This window comes from Watersipora subatra, chromosome 10 (assembly GCF_963576615.1).
Source record: "Watersipora subatra chromosome 10, tzWatSuba1.1, whole genome shotgun sequence".
NCBI classification, from domain to species: Eukaryota; Metazoa; Bryozoa; class Gymnolaemata; order Cheilostomatida; family Watersiporidae; genus Watersipora; species Watersipora subatra.
Window position 1 is genome coordinate 56,440,987 of NC_088717.1, and position 15,593 is coordinate 56,456,579.

The 15,593-nt window shown below is 37.1% G+C and overlaps 1 protein-coding gene across 1 annotated transcript; it reads left to right on the forward strand.

The window, feature by feature from the left end:
* Positions 1 to 81: 81 nt before the first annotated feature.
* Positions 82 to 15,163, forward strand: LOC137405989 (WD repeat-containing protein 55-like). Its single transcript, XM_068092482.1, has 7 exons — positions 82 to 209; positions 1,197 to 1,391; positions 1,576 to 1,665; positions 7,648 to 7,740; positions 9,937 to 10,036; positions 12,732 to 12,901; positions 14,434 to 15,163. Exons 1-7 carry the CDS (start codon positions 88 to 90, stop codon positions 14,681 to 14,683), a joined length of 1,020 nt encoding a protein of 339 aa, XP_067948583.1. The 5' UTR covers positions 82 to 87; the 3' UTR covers positions 14,684 to 15,163.
* The last annotated feature ends 430 nt before the right edge of the window (positions 15,164 to 15,593 follow it).

Below are 15,593 nucleotides of genomic sequence, written 5' to 3' on the forward strand. Positions count from 1 at the left end.
ATAGACCATGTGTATAAGTAGCGCGTATGTATTCTGCGTTATCATTGGTGATTGTAAATCATATTGACACTGTTTAGATGCTAAGATATGGCTGATGCTGCCCAGAAAGTGCCAAGCTCTATTGAATGCTCAGCACAACCCACAGATGTTTGTTTTCATCCTGGGAAAGCTGCAGTAGCAGTAGGAGATATTAGTGGTAATGTTACACTGTAAGTTCTTTTTCTATATGTCTATTTGCAAACTTAGTGCTGGTTTAAGTTAATTTTATAATACTGTATTTTTTTAATACTTTGGGCTCTAGCAAGTTAGGTCAATAGACATTTATAAAGCTCGGGAATTTATAGTGAATGAAACTCATGTATTTATGAATATGGCTAGCATGTTTTATTGCTTCATTTTGTTGTGTAGTCTGTATCCGTGTTCACGGTTGTCCGGTTGGTAGGACACTGGATCTCTAATCGGCAGACCATTGGTCTAAACCACAGCCAGTGCTGTTTGAGAACAGCTTTTTGCAAGTTTCCAATCATCTAACATATTTAAACTTTCAGGTATCAAGGGTGAATTTCAGTCTGGCATGTCTAAGATTTGTCCCTCGAATGTTGTTTTGTGTAGCATTTTTTGTGCTCGCTTTAAAGTTTTAAATAATGATAACTAATAGTTCCCACTCTCACTTCCCACTCTCACCAGCGTCAGCTTATTATCTTTTAGCATTAGCCGATACTTATACTGTAAACATGTAAACTTTATTAATATATATATTATAAGTTATATATATTACAAATTATTTATATTTTGAATTATATGTATTGTAAATTATATATTATGAATTATATATACATGTATAATATAAATTTCATATACATGTATAATATAAATTTCATACATAATAACAGGTTATCTTTTAGCATTAGCCGATACTCATACTGTAAACATGAAAAGTTTATTAATATGTATATATTATAAGTTATATATACTACAAATTATATATATTTTAAATAATATATTATAAATTATATATTATAAATTATTTGTAAATGTATATTATAAATTTCATATATAGCAACTATATTATATATAAGTATGCTCAGTGCTATAATCTTCCCCTTTAGTTTCATTATAATTTATTGTGTATAGACTGAAAACATGGTCTAGTAAATGGCCGGCATTAAGTAAGCGGATAGAATTTCAATCTGCAGCTACAGCTATGATGAAAAAAGAGAGGATACTGTTGTGCACAAACTTCGGTCCTTGGAGAACCACAGAAAGGCCATCAGATGCGTCAGGGTCACACCAGATGGCAGCCATTTGTATTCAGCAGGCAAAGACAAGTGCTGGTGTCGTGTCAACCTTGAGACTGGCGCTCTTGACGTAAAGCAGTCAAAGGCTCATGAGTAAGTCAGATATATAACTAGAGGGTAACTAGTCCATTCAGACTTGTCATTCCTTTCAGTTTGGTTTTTCTCATCGCACCGTCTGCTTCTATACTCATTAACTTGCTTCCTCAGAACATCAAAGAATATAAGGTTGATATGGTAGCTGCCCTACCCGTTTGCAGTTTTGTTTATTCACCTTCAGGAGTGCCATATATAGTGTGGAGTCTGTAGACCAGAATGTCATGATCTCAGGCGATGAAGATGGAGTGGTAAAGATGTGGGACATGAGAAGGCAAGTGTTTTCATTTAATTTATTTTAAATTTCGATAGTTTACTGAATCAATGTTTCTGACACATCGTGTATGCATTTATTATGACACAGAGATAGATTGTACTTTCTGGCCCATATAAATATTGGGATGTTTGAATTTCTACAACTTTTGTAAAGATTATTGGCTAATCGTAACATACAATAGGTAGATGCTTATTGGAAAACAAGTGTTCCGTCCAAAACTCTTCAAAACCGCCAAAACGTCTAGCAGCTTTTTTATGACAACAATGATGGCTTCAAGTACAAATTTTAGTTGTATCGTAATAATGCTCTGGAGCCCACACATTTTGTACCATCTCATATATGGCAAGTATAAGCTTGAATAATGCTATAGAGTTTATTTCACTCGTTCAGGCACAAGTAAATGCTTAAAAGTTACTTGTTGATATTGTTAACATACACGTGTTAACATACATCTGTTAACATGCATGTGTTAACATAGATAAGTAGTCTTCACGTTTTGTCATGATGTTTGCAAAGCAGTTAACTTACTTCTAATCTTCTTTTTTAATCCTTACAAAGCAGTTTCTAATAATTCAGAAAATTTTTGCTCATGTCAAGGACAAACCCGGATTATTCTCGTTACTGCTATGTAAGCCAACCATTAAATAGGCTAGCTAAAAGCTTTATGCTATTAAATGTATTATTACTAAGGCACTTTTGATATTGAGCATATTTATGAAAACCTGTCAAGTTATATCATAATCATTAGTCAATAAAATCAGTCTTACTACTGGTTTTAAATTATAGTGCGTTGTTAATCAATCATAATTTTCTTTGGTAGGAAGTTTCATTTCCTTGCAAGCCACTGTCGATCATTGCAAGCCGTTTCACATTGCTATTGCATCATTTTGAGGTTCAACAAAGTTCGTTCATATCCATCCTTAATTTGTTGTATGTAAGTAAAATATTATGAAACAAAAAATCGAAAGTCAAGCATTTCTCCTACCCGAGGTAGATGTGCATATGTTATACAGCCGAGTCTTCAACATTCTACTGTATGCACAGATATGAACATTTGTGCAAACAGCAGTAAAATGTGTTGCATTACCATTTGAATGGAATTATAGTGCACTGAAAGCTGACTAAAAGCTGAGAGGCATACACGATGGGAACACTTGTTAGCATATGTAAACACTTTTTGTTGCGCATCTGATAATACATACAAGATGCATGTTGATACTACTGCCTTTGTATACCTACTAGTTGATACTACTGCCTTTGTATACCTACTAGTTGAATGTCCGGCGTTGCACGATAATAAAAAATGGTTTTGCACAGAAAATTTATTTTTAATCAACATACATCTGTTCAAGATGTAAAACAGTTTATAAACAGTGGTAAGTAAAATCTGGTTCCCATATACGTCGCAAAGCATCAGCGACCGCACCGCAGGCTGTTAGCGGTCAAATGGGAACCTACACGCTGGGTACCGCCGGTAGTTGCCGGCAGCAACGCAATAATTTAGCGCTGTTCAAGTTTTGCAAAAGGCCGCAGGCAAAACCTTCCCGAAATGCACTGTACAGGTGAAGGTCACGATTATAGAAACAGCATGGCCAGCGAACATTTTACTTGATTACACGATTATGTTTAGCGACACAGCTTATATGTGAACAGATGCCGACGAGCCTAACGTCGCAAGTGTTTTGCTGCGCAAGTTACCACCGGATTCTCGCAATCGATGTGGGAACCAGGCTTAATGTAATTGCCATCGGCTAAGTTTTTGACCAAATGAATTTGGGTAACGTTAGCTAGTCTATATCCTTACTATAATAAGAGCCGTGCTTATAATTCTGCATATAATTGTTACATTATGCCTCAAGATCTCTCATGCAATCATGATCCTCAAGCATGCTAGTAGCAGCCAATAGTATCTTTGCAAGGACCTCAAGCATGTATATGTTAACCGGTGGAATAAGTATGTGCACAATTATTTCATAGTATGGCAAGTAAGCCATGTGATGTAGTGGATAGAAATGCTTGTTTTCACAACTGGTGTTTTGAGTTCAATTCCATTATGAAGCAGTTTTTTCGTTCCTAAAACTATCGCTATGACTGGACATGCAAACCACCGACACTCACATTCATATATATATACTAGCTGTGCTACCCGGCGTTGCCCGGGTAATAAAAAAGTCATTGGTCAGAAAATTGATTTGTATTTAACATATAACAACATTTGCCATTCTAACTTTTAAATTACATATCACGAGAAAAGTGTTTTGTGTAATTGAAATAAATTACGAGAGAAATTAAAAACAACTGTAAAGGTTTTCAAACTTTGTCAAACAACTTTTAAACTTTATATCATGAGGAAAATGTTTCGTGCAGGTCAAATAAAATTAAAAAAATAAAACGACTATAAAAAAGTTTAGGTGTAAATTTGAAATAATTGGCAATTAATAGCTAAATTAAGTCAGATTTGCTATGATTACAATAAAAAATGATTTGGTAATGATACAATTAATACGAACTGAGAAAACAAAATAAAAATCCTTAATATATAGAATTAATAATAGCAATTCTTGCATAGAAGTGTGTGTGTATAAAAAAGGTTACTGTTCCAGCAGAAGCTATCAAAACTTTAAATACGACGATACCTGTACCTTTCGACATTGGTACAAATGTAAAAATGCAATATCGGACTGTCTTTGTCTGATTGAACTGTGAGAGAATGTAGAGGCTCTTTTCACAGAGACGATATAACTGTCCGCGTGAGAAGAATTGGCTGTGACCCCAGATATAGTAATTGAACTTTACAAAAAATATTTACCAGGGGCTTCATAGCGCGTGGCCGCATTGGAAAAGTAATCAGCGGGCGCTGTAGCCATAGTTGGAATAACAGATCCACGGACAGACATACTTTGAGAAATATATATACCCTAGGACACTGATGTATTCGCGGCATCTAACTTTCGCGTTTTCGCGGCAACAGCCTCTCGCGAAACTAAACTATCGTAACGAACGAGCGAAAACGCGAAAATAAATGGCTTTGTTCATTGATATTCACAATAAAATCGTCATATTAGAAATGCAGGCAATTTTCGTGTGTGGTTGGCTCATTGGGCAAGTTTTGCTAAACTCATTATAGCTGATACACCGACTGAGCAGCTTGGCAAAACAAATTAAGATAATAAGTTTTTTTTGGAAAAGCCTAGACAAATGAAGAAGATGATGATATTACCCTACAGGATGAATTTATTCGCGGAGTTATAATTCGCGAAAATTGTCTTTTCATGCATATTCGCGGATGAATTTATTCGCGGTTGAAAACTGCCACTCTCTAGGAAAAGTTAACTCTATTGCGGCTAGTAATAGATATTCCTACGCATGCGCACACCGCGTGTTCCGGTTTATATTTAGCTTACAATTGCGGGGCGATCATGCTATTCCACGGTAAACAATTTTTGCTGCGTCCAGAGGTTTTCACGAATATTCATCGCTTTGGAGGCCTTTGATAAGCCAACAACTTGTGGTAAGTAATGAGTTTTTTTACATTTACTAAATTAGTTAAATTTTACTTTGGTTCTTCGGTAAAACGCAATACTAATTTTTTCCATCCCTACTGCTTCATTATTTGTTTTAGTGTGAGAGAGAGATTTTTCATCATACACCGAAGAACAATGATTGCAAGGGTGGTAGATGTCATTCTTAGAAGATCACCAATCATTCAGGGAGGTCTGGAAATTGAGGTTGAAGTGACCGCAGCTACTTACGAGAAGAATATATCTGTTTTTAAAAAAGGAACGAAAACGCCTTTACGAGCACAAATCTTTGGCCAGCTGGCAGAACTTTGCAATAGTAAGCCACGAGGAGGGTTCTGATGATAACTTCCTTACCAGCCATGTAGTAGCGAGAGAATCGCCTTCAACACATACCCAAGACAGCGACAGAGCTGCTATTACCAAAATAACTAGTCAGAAAGCACCATTACACGCTAGTATTCACATATCACGAGTACCAGTTTAATTTCATTGCTAGACAACCGCCATATGGACTAAACTGTTTATATTTACTCCATTCATCTTTTGTAAAATTTTATTTGTATTTGAAACATTTTATTTGTACACTCAAGTTTGTAATAAATTATAATATATCTATACATGAAATAAAATATATAATTTAATCATGTTTGCTACAGCGATATCAAAGAGTTGTTGTCGATGAAGAGGTCTAGGTTGACTCGTTGCCTCTCTGCCAATATTCCTGCCTTGATGAATATTATTACTACATGTACTTGTGTCTAGTTTTCGTAGTCAATCTGCAATAAACACAAAAAAGAAAAAATATTAACGAGTGTTGAGGAAGTACAAAAACAATAGCTGAAGTATTTGATGAAAGCGATCAGTTTTTAAACAAAAGAATTAACTAATGCAGTTGATTATAGAAAAACGTATCTGCACTGCAAATCAAATACATACCATAATGTTCAGATCAGAATCATGATCGTCCTTGACTTCGGTATTAGAAATTGATGGAGTTGATTCTAATGTAAAAAGACTAGGAGAGCTTTTTTGCTATGCTGAAGCCATGCCGAATAACTTGTAAAAACCTTGAATAATTTTGTAAAGTTTGACGCAGTAGCAATAAAGCTCGAAGGCTGGCGATGATTTTAAAGAAGTTTTGGAACTCGGCTACGTTTAGTACTTCTGCCTCGCGGCTATTTTCGCGATGACGCCATTCTGCATATCGTGTGACAACCTCGAATAATTTTGTAAATAAATGTGATGCATTGCCAATGGTGTTAGCTCAAAGCTCAGGCAATGATTTTGAAAATGTTTTGGAACTCAATTACGTTTAGTATTTACATTAAAAACTAGGCTAGCGACTAGTTTTAAATTTGATGCAGTAGTTATTCTCTCTTGTGATTAAAAATAGAACTAATTATTCACTGAATTTAATAATTCGCGGGATTGACTGTTCGCGAAATCGCGAATTTTTATGACCAACGAATATTTTCATCCTGTAGGGTAGTTTAGTCATTGAATTTGTAACTGATGAGGATGACAGTCTGGTAGGGAAAGTCATAAAATTGAATAATAATTATTGTGGTGATGAATTTTATTACCAACCAAAAGCAATAACAACCCGGGGCCATGGCCACTGCGGCACCGCATGCTATAAATACTTGAATTCTAATATTGGTACAACATCAGTCACTGCGGCAGGGACCTTGACGTTATTGATAGTCCAGGAGACAAACTGCAGCAAGCGATCAAATTGCATTATTGATCTCGCCTACACATTTCTACCTGCGGTTCACAAATACAAACTACCGTACTTTTCGGACGATTAGCCGCTACTTTTTTCTGATGATTTGAGCCATGCGGCTTATAGGTAGGCCTACAAGGGTGCGGCTAATCACTGTGGCTTATTCTGTGGTTTTTTCCTTCACCGCTAGGGCGCACTAACGGGAATCTCCAATTAGTGCACTTCTAGTTGTGAAAGAAATACAATGCTCACGGTACTGTCCCGTTAGGCACTAAGTTAAAAAGCGTCGGATAATACGAAACTGTGCCATTCTGCACTGTTCCGTTTTAAATGGCAAAGTTGCTGCCACGTTAAAAAGCACAGTCCTTAGTTCTGCGGCCTATAGTAAGGTGCGGCTTATGTATTGTTTTATTATCGTTTTTGGAAAATAAAGCGCATGCAGCTTCTATAGAGGTGCGGTTTATAGTCCAAACAGTACGGTAGTCCCAAATTGAAAAATATTTCGTACCAGTGAACTGGACCTGAGGAATCTAATGTTTGTTCCACTGCATTTATTTTCACATCACTATATTTTCGCACTCATCAGAGCTGTGAAATTAAGTTCCAGCGAAATTTTACTCTGTATGCTACTCACGAAACTAAATACTGGCGAAATATAAGTGTCCTAGGGTATATAGATAGACTGAGAGTGTTCACTTAAACATGCCTTCAATGTCACTGTTCATATTGCAGAATGCCTACACCTGTTATGGAACTGAAGGAGAATGATGAGTATATAAGTGACATGGTCTGTCATGAGAATAAAAAACATCTTCTAGTTACCAGGTTGGCTCTTGGTTTAGTTCTTTTAACTGTACTGTGCCTGTATTGTTCATTGTGTACCTCTATTGCTCACTGTGTACCGCTATTGCTCACTGTGTACCTCTGTTGCTCACTGTGTACCTCTGTTGCTCACTGTGTACCTCTATTGCTCACTGTGTACCTCTATTGCTCACTGTGTACCTCTATTGCTCATCGTGTACCTGTATTACTCACTGTATACCTGTATTGCTCACTGTGTACCTCTATTGCTCACTGTGTACCGCTATTGCTCACTGTGTACCTCTGTTGCTCACTGTGTACCTCTGTTGCTCACTGTGTACCTCTATTGCTCACTGTGTACCTCTATTGCTCACTGTGTACCTCTATTGCTCATCGTGTACCTGTATTGCTCATCGTGTACCTCTATTGCTCATCGTGTACCTCTATTGCTCATCGTGTACCTGTATTGCTCATCGTGTACCTCTATTGCTCATCGTGTACCTGTATTGCTCATCGTGTACCTATATTGCTCATCGTGTACCTGTATTGCTCATCGTGTACCTGTATTGCTCATCGTGTACCTGTAGTGGTCATCGTGTACCTGTATTGCTCACTGTGTACCTGTATTGCTCACTGTGTACCTCTATTGCTCACTGTGTACCTGTATTGCTCATCGTGTACCTGTATTGCTCATCGTGTACCTCTATTGCTCATCGTGTACCTCTATTGCTCATCGTGTACCTCTGTTGCTCACTGTGTACCTCTGTTGCTCACTGTGTACCTCTATTGCTCACTGTGTACCTCTATTGCTCACTGTGTACCTCTATTGCTCATCGTGTACCTGTATTACTCACTGTATACCTGTATTGCTCATCGTGTACCTCTATTGCTCACTGTGTACCGCTATTGCTCACTGTGTACCTCTGTTGCTCACTGTGTACCTCTGTTGCTCACTGTGTACCTCTATTGCTCACTGTGTACCTCTATTGCTCACTGTGTACCTCTATTGCTCATCGTGTACCTGTATTGCTCATCGTGTACCTCTATTGCTCATCGTGTACCTCTATTGCTCATCGTGTACCTCTATTGCTCATCGTGTACCTCTATTGCTCATCGTGTACCTGTATTGCTCATCGTGTACCTATATTGCTCATCGTGTACCTGTATTGCTCATCGTGTACCTGTATTGCTCATCGTGTACCTGTAGTGGTCATCGTGTACCTGTATTGCTCACTGTGTACCTGTATTGCTCACTGTGTACCTCTATTGCTCACTGTGTACCTGTATTGCTCACTGTGTACCTGTATTGCTCATCGTGTACCTGTATTGCTCATCGTGTACCTCTATTGCTCATCGTGTACCTCTATTGCTCATCCTGTACCTCTATTGCTCATCCTGTACCTCTATTGCTCATCGTGCACCTGTAGTGCTGATCGTGTACCTGTATTGCTCACTGTGTACCTGTAGTGCTCACTGTGTACCTCGATTGCTCATCGTGTACCTCTATTGCTCATCGTGTACTTGTATTGCTCATCGTGTATCTGTATTACTCACTGCATACCTGTATTGCTCACTGTGTACCTCTATTGCTCATCGTGTACCTCTATTGCTCATCGTGTACCTCTGTTGCTCATCGTGTACCTGTATTGCTCATCGTGTACCTCTATTGCTCATCGTGTACCTCTATTGCTCATCGTGTACCTCTATTGCTCATCGTGTACCTCTATTGCTCATTGTGTACCTCTATTGCTCATCGTGTACCTCTATTGCTCATCGTGTACCTGTTTTGCTCATTGTGTACCTGTATTGCTCATTGTGTACCTGGTATTGCCTACTGTAAAGCGGTATTGCTCATTGGGCTACGATATTGCTCATTGGGTGGTGGTATTACCCATTGGATGGTGGAATTACTCACTGTGTGATGGCATTTTTCATTATTTTATGGTTTTTAATGACTCTGGTAATTTTTTCACTATATTTAGTAACTGCTACAATGTGAATTCACATGTACAATAGCAACAGCAAGTCTATGAAGTTGAAAAGTTAAGAAAACTTCTCATGTTGGCTAACAGCAACTGATCTGAAAGACCAGAATAGAACTTGTTTTTGTTCTTATCGGTAACTCAAGGAGTTGTTTTTCTTTGTTGTGCTCCATTTCGTTTCATCACTGAGCCGTTTACTTTTCGCTGCACCGCTGACATCACATCCTATAATCTGTAGTGGGGACGGCACTCTCAGCTGTGTCAACATTAAAAACAGAAAGTTGGAGCTGCAGTCGGAATTGTTTGAATCGGAGTTGTTGTCTATAGCAATAATGAAGGTATGATAACTCTATTGTTTCATTCATACCTTTATAAACTTCAAGTTGTTTTCTACAGCAATAATGAAGGTATGATAACTTTATTGTTTCATTCATACCTTTATAAACATGGAGTTGTTGTCTATAGCAATAATGAAGGTATTATAACTCTTGTTTCATTCATACCTTTATAAACATCAAGTTGTTGTCTATAGCAATAATGAAGGTATTATAACTCTATTATTTCATTCATACCTTTATAAACTTGGAGTTGTTTTATATAGCAATAATGAAGATATTATAACTCTATTGTTTCATTCATACCTTTATAAACTTGGAGTTGTTGTCTATAGCAACAATGAAGGTGTTATAACTCTATTGTTTCATTCATACCTTTATAAACTTGTAGTTGCCTTTTACGTGTCTCTGTCATCAACATGTTATCTACACAGTAATGGCTCTATTGATTAGAGGGTGAGCCATGAACGAATTTAAATAAAAATATTTAGCCATCACGGAATGAGTTCATTATATGGCATGTGGTCCGTACTAATAGCTTATTAGCATTAGTCATTTATAACTTTGTTAGATCAATAAAATTTACATACTGACTGCCAACAAGCTCTACCTGACTCAGTTATCTCAGCTGATCGTCTACCTCTATCGCAACAAGAGCTACTGTAATTGTGCAACAAACATCAGGTTTACATGAGTAGGGTACCCTAGGACACTTATGTATTCGCGTCATCGAACTTTCGCATTTTCGCGGTGTCATCCTCTCGCGAAAATTTCATGAGCGAAACTAAACTATCATAACGAACGTGCAAAAACGCGAAGTTAAATAGCTTTGTTCATTGATCTCCACAATAAAATCGTCATATTAGAAATGCAGGCAATTTTCGTCTGTGGTTGGGCTCAATGGGAAATTTCTGGTAAACTCATTATAGCTAATACACCGACTGAGCAGCATGGCAAAGCAAATTAAGATGATAACAGTTTAGTCACCGAATTTGTAACTGATGAGGATGAAAGTCTGGTAGGTGAAGTCGTAAAATTGAAGAATAATTATTGTAATGATGAATTTTATTACCAACCAAAAACAATATCAACCCTCATCAGGTCCAACCACATTATCTCTTTCACTGCCAACCATGTACAAATTAGCTATCGGCCTAGTGCCAGCCATTTTACCGACATTGCCGATATCGCTTCATCATATGTATACAGTATTTTTTCAAGTTCAATATCTAGAACATTTTTGTTTCATATTTTATTTTGCCAACATTTTAACCAATATTGCTATGCAAAAAATCAATGTATCTCTACTTGTGCACGATGATAAAGCTATGTGAAGCTATGATCGATCCGAAGCTAAAACGATCTTCCACAATGTTCCTTACTCTTACAAAACTATTACTTTCACCACTGTCAGAGACAGTGCTGCTACTTGAATTATCTGTATAATCACGAATATCTAATTCTTAGTTAGCTATAATGTCATCAACGACTAATTACGTTCCTGTTTTATGGCTCGCGCGCGGGAGTTAATGAACCCACAGAAAAATGTTCGTTTTTAGATTAGAAATTCTCAGATGTTTAAAATTGCTTTGTTGTTTTAGGCTGATTTTATAGAGAAATCTTCGGACAACACAGTCAATTTCATAAAACTCTTAAAGAACGTGGGTTATGTGGTCAATGAATTATAAAATCAGGTTACCACGCAATTGCTAAGAAAGTCCAAAAATGCGTTTACGGCAATGGCCCCTAGAAGACGCATAAATGCGTTTATGGCAGCGAAAGGGTTATACAGTTCTGGTTGTGAAGTTGGTTGTTACGTATCTATTTTCTTCTTCTTGAGATTCGAGTGTGAAAGTCACGGCGGGAGGGACCTAGACGTCATTGATAGTCCAAGAAACAAATGGCAGCAATTGATCAAATTGAATTATCTATCTCACCCACACATTTCAACATGCGGTTTACAAATACGAACTATTCCATAATTGAATTTTTTTTCTTATTAGTGAACTGAACCTGAGGAATGTAATCTGTTTTTTCCACTGCATTTATTTTCACATCACTATATTTTTGCACTCATCAGAGCCGCGAAATTAAGTTGCAGCGAAATTTTACTCTGTGTGCTACTCACGAAACTAAATACTAGCGAAAGAAAAGTGTCCTAGGGTACTTCTACTAGTGCAGAAATACCCATACTCCGCTAGCAAAGAGTCTACTACTAAAACTACTCATATAAATCATAGAACCTAGAGGTTTTTGAAACTGTAAATCATTTCTAGACATAAAGTTATCATTGACTGAGTAGCTCTATTGAGAGCTTTTGAAAAAAATAGGACATATTTTTACCAAACAGTTTTGTGCGAGAAGGTGGAGCATTTTCGCATTGCCATATTACATACACTTGATGAAATGTTAGTGTACACATCAGTTATCTAGTGTAATTGGACCTCTTGTGTGTCTACCAGTTTACCTTAGGTTGGACTGTTCTGTATCAACTACATGACACCTGTATGACAATGATTAAACTTTCACCTCCCTTAGGGATTTGAAGGACTTTACCCTCTTCCCTGTTTTTTCTCATACTGCTGAGTTATCAGCCAACTTCCCTCCCATCAAAATGTTTGACGACATTTTTAACATGTTTCAACTGTATAAGTGAACTATTATATTCATATTTATTATTTATATTATCTATTTGTAGAATAATAGCAAAGTAGTCTGTGGAGATGGAGATGGTAGCCTTCAAATCTTTAACTGGGGCGAGTGGGGTAACATCAGTGACAGGTACCCAGGCCATCCCTCGAGTATAGACTGCATGCTTCCTTTGAGCGATGATATCATGTGTACAGGTTGCATGGATGGCAAACTCAGGTGATGTTATTTGTAAAGGAAGGGGTGTAGAGTGCCCTGCTTTTACTCATTTACTGCTAGATTTCATGCTAATGCTTATATCCTGCTATTATTTCATAATTTTATACTGGCTCATGAATCCGATCAAACTGAGCAGTGAGCAAGCTTGAGAAAGACAAAGAAGATAACAGTTTTCAAGTTATCAGTCCTGAATTTTCTCTCACACCTTGTTATATCAAAGTGGTACTGTTTACCCTTTGCTGAGCTGAGTCATCCTCAGCCATTGTAAGCTGACTATGCAGAACTGTGTTACATTCATGACCCTGACAAGATAGATTGTACTAGACATGAAATTGAAAGATTGGGTGATTATGTTTATACATTGAGGGTGTTGGATTGACAATAGCACAGAGTGTCATTATCAGGATATTCTTGTCTTATCAGGATGTTCCTGCCTTATCAGGATGTTCTTGCCTTATCTGGATATTCTTGCCTTATCAGGATATTCGTGTCTTATCAGGATGTTCTTGCCTTATCAGGATGTTCTTGCCTTATCAGGATATTGCCACTTGGTGTGCTCATGCGTATATCATATTTATTAAAAAAATTTCATTAACCATTACTCCAAATTAAAACATACAGGTTGGGCCAAGAATAATTTAAAAAAAATACAGATATTATGTTGTCTCACCTATTAGCCTTTTGTGAAAATGGTTAAGGGGCAAATAACTTTGATGAGTTTTACTCATCTGCGCACAAGCTGTTAAGCAGGTCGATTACGAACATGAAGTGTTGTTGTTATAGTCATGTGACAAACATGAAGTATTGTTGTCATAGTCGTGTCACTTGTGTTTCGTTTAACTTAGTATAAGACTTTGTCTGCTATCAGAAACTTGAAGAATTTTGTTCAAGTTAATCTAATATTTGTCATATTATGGGTGGGTTGTCATGTCACCTTATTCTTTGGTTGCACATTGTTAAGGACCTTTAGTTTATTGCATGACACTGTTTATCAATACGTGTGACATTATTCACCTTCTGCACAGCTCAAATGTTCCCAAAGTTTTAATGGTTGAATTTAAGTTGTTTTTATCATACTCGGTTGAAGATTACAATAAAAGCGCTTAAAAATTGTTCCATTCTTAGCTGCCCTAAAAAATATGAAACCAACCTAGTTTTTTATTATGTTTTATTTTATGCGTAATACATATTACGTTTAATGTATTAAATAAAAGTGTGCAGATCTCAAAATTTCAACAAACCATCCTAAAGGGTAGACCAAGGGAGGCAAATCCGTAATTGGTTTCACAATTTTACTCATATCAAATCTCATTTAGTGTTGCTGATAAATTCTGTGCCAGTAAACAGGGTCACTTCTTATGCTTGTGAGACTGGATACAAAATTAAGTTTATTTAAATTTCGTTGGAAATTTATTATGGAAAGGCTAATTCATACACATTTTTAGGTTTTAACCTCAATGTGACCTATATTTGCAGGAGTAAGAGCGTGTAGCTTTTCCATACGCTTCTTTATAACACTGAATATGTTACAGGTTGGTCCACATCCTCCCTAATTGCATTGAGCGCACGCTGGGCACCCATGGAGACCTGCCAGTCCAGAGTCTCTCTCTCAGCCATGATGCGTCTCTTATAGCCTCATGCTCTCATGATGAATACATCAGGTTCTGGGCGACGCCTCAGCTGGAAAACATTGAAGTAGGATCTCATAGCAAAAGAAAAGGCAAAAAAGTTGGAAAAAATGAACGTTTAAAGGAAAAGAAAGAGTTCTTTTCTGATTTATAGCAGATTTTAATATTCCTTAAAATGGCACTTTATTTATGCCTGGTTTTTGATACTGGGAAGGCTGATAGAAGGTGACATCCGCTATAAAATCAGTGGAAAGTTAGTGAAATGACAACATGTGACGGGTACCTGCATGTGCATGGCACATTTCAGACAACTTCTTGTCATTACCCTTGTTAGGTTTGTTTATTATAAACCTATCTAGACTGTTTGGATGCATTAGCTTGCTTTACACCAAGTTTTGGTGATGACAAAGAATTTGTTGTTGTATTTCTGGAGCTGCTAAAAACGCTGAAGGTTGCTGCCCGTATTTGCTGATCATACGATGTAACATTGGTGCATATACACCTGAGATTTTCTCAGGCCTGTTTAAATAGATCTCATTCTGTCACAAATATATGGGTCTAGTAGGTCGCGTTCTTGCTGTTTTGTTAGTGAATATCAATTCCTCGGGTGTTCAAAAACAGAAAATGGCCTGTACTAGCCTCTGAGTTATATAAACATACTATAGTCTCACGATTTAGTAAAAATATAGTAGCTTCAGAAGTCTACCAGCATCCCATAGCCTCAGAAGTCTGTGAACATACCATAATCTCAGGAGTCCATAGATATACAATAACCTCAGATCTCTACAAAGACGTTGGGCTCACAATCTAAAAACTATTTTAAAATGTCAGCAATCCCATTTGCTATGTTTATGTAACCTCTGTGTATATACTAGCACAGATCTATGATCGAAATTCCCAGCAATCTCAGCCATGTAGATCAGTTCTCATACCAGAGCTTCTGAGAACAACCCTTCTCTTATCATTATTCTTATCCAGTCATTCTTATCAAGACCTGCCTATCTAATCACTCTATTGTCTGTTATATCTATAATTGTATGCTTCTTGTTGCATAATTCCTTCTC

What these genes read in the sequence shown, in the direction of transcription:
- LOC137405989 (XM_068092482.1), top strand. Translation starts at nt 88, where the DNA reads ATGGCTGATGCTGCCCAGAAAGTGCCAAGCTCTATTGAATGCTCAGCA. An exon ending in ATTAGTGGTAATGTTACACT is followed by an intron (nt 210 to 1,196) that starts GTAAGTTCTTTT and finishes TTCAATCTGCAG; the next exon opens with CTACAGCTATGATGAAAAAA. An exon ending in TGCATGGATGGCAAACTCAG is followed by an intron (nt 12,902 to 14,433) that starts GTGATGTTATTT and finishes AATATGTTACAG; the next exon opens with GTTGGTCCACATCCTCCCTA.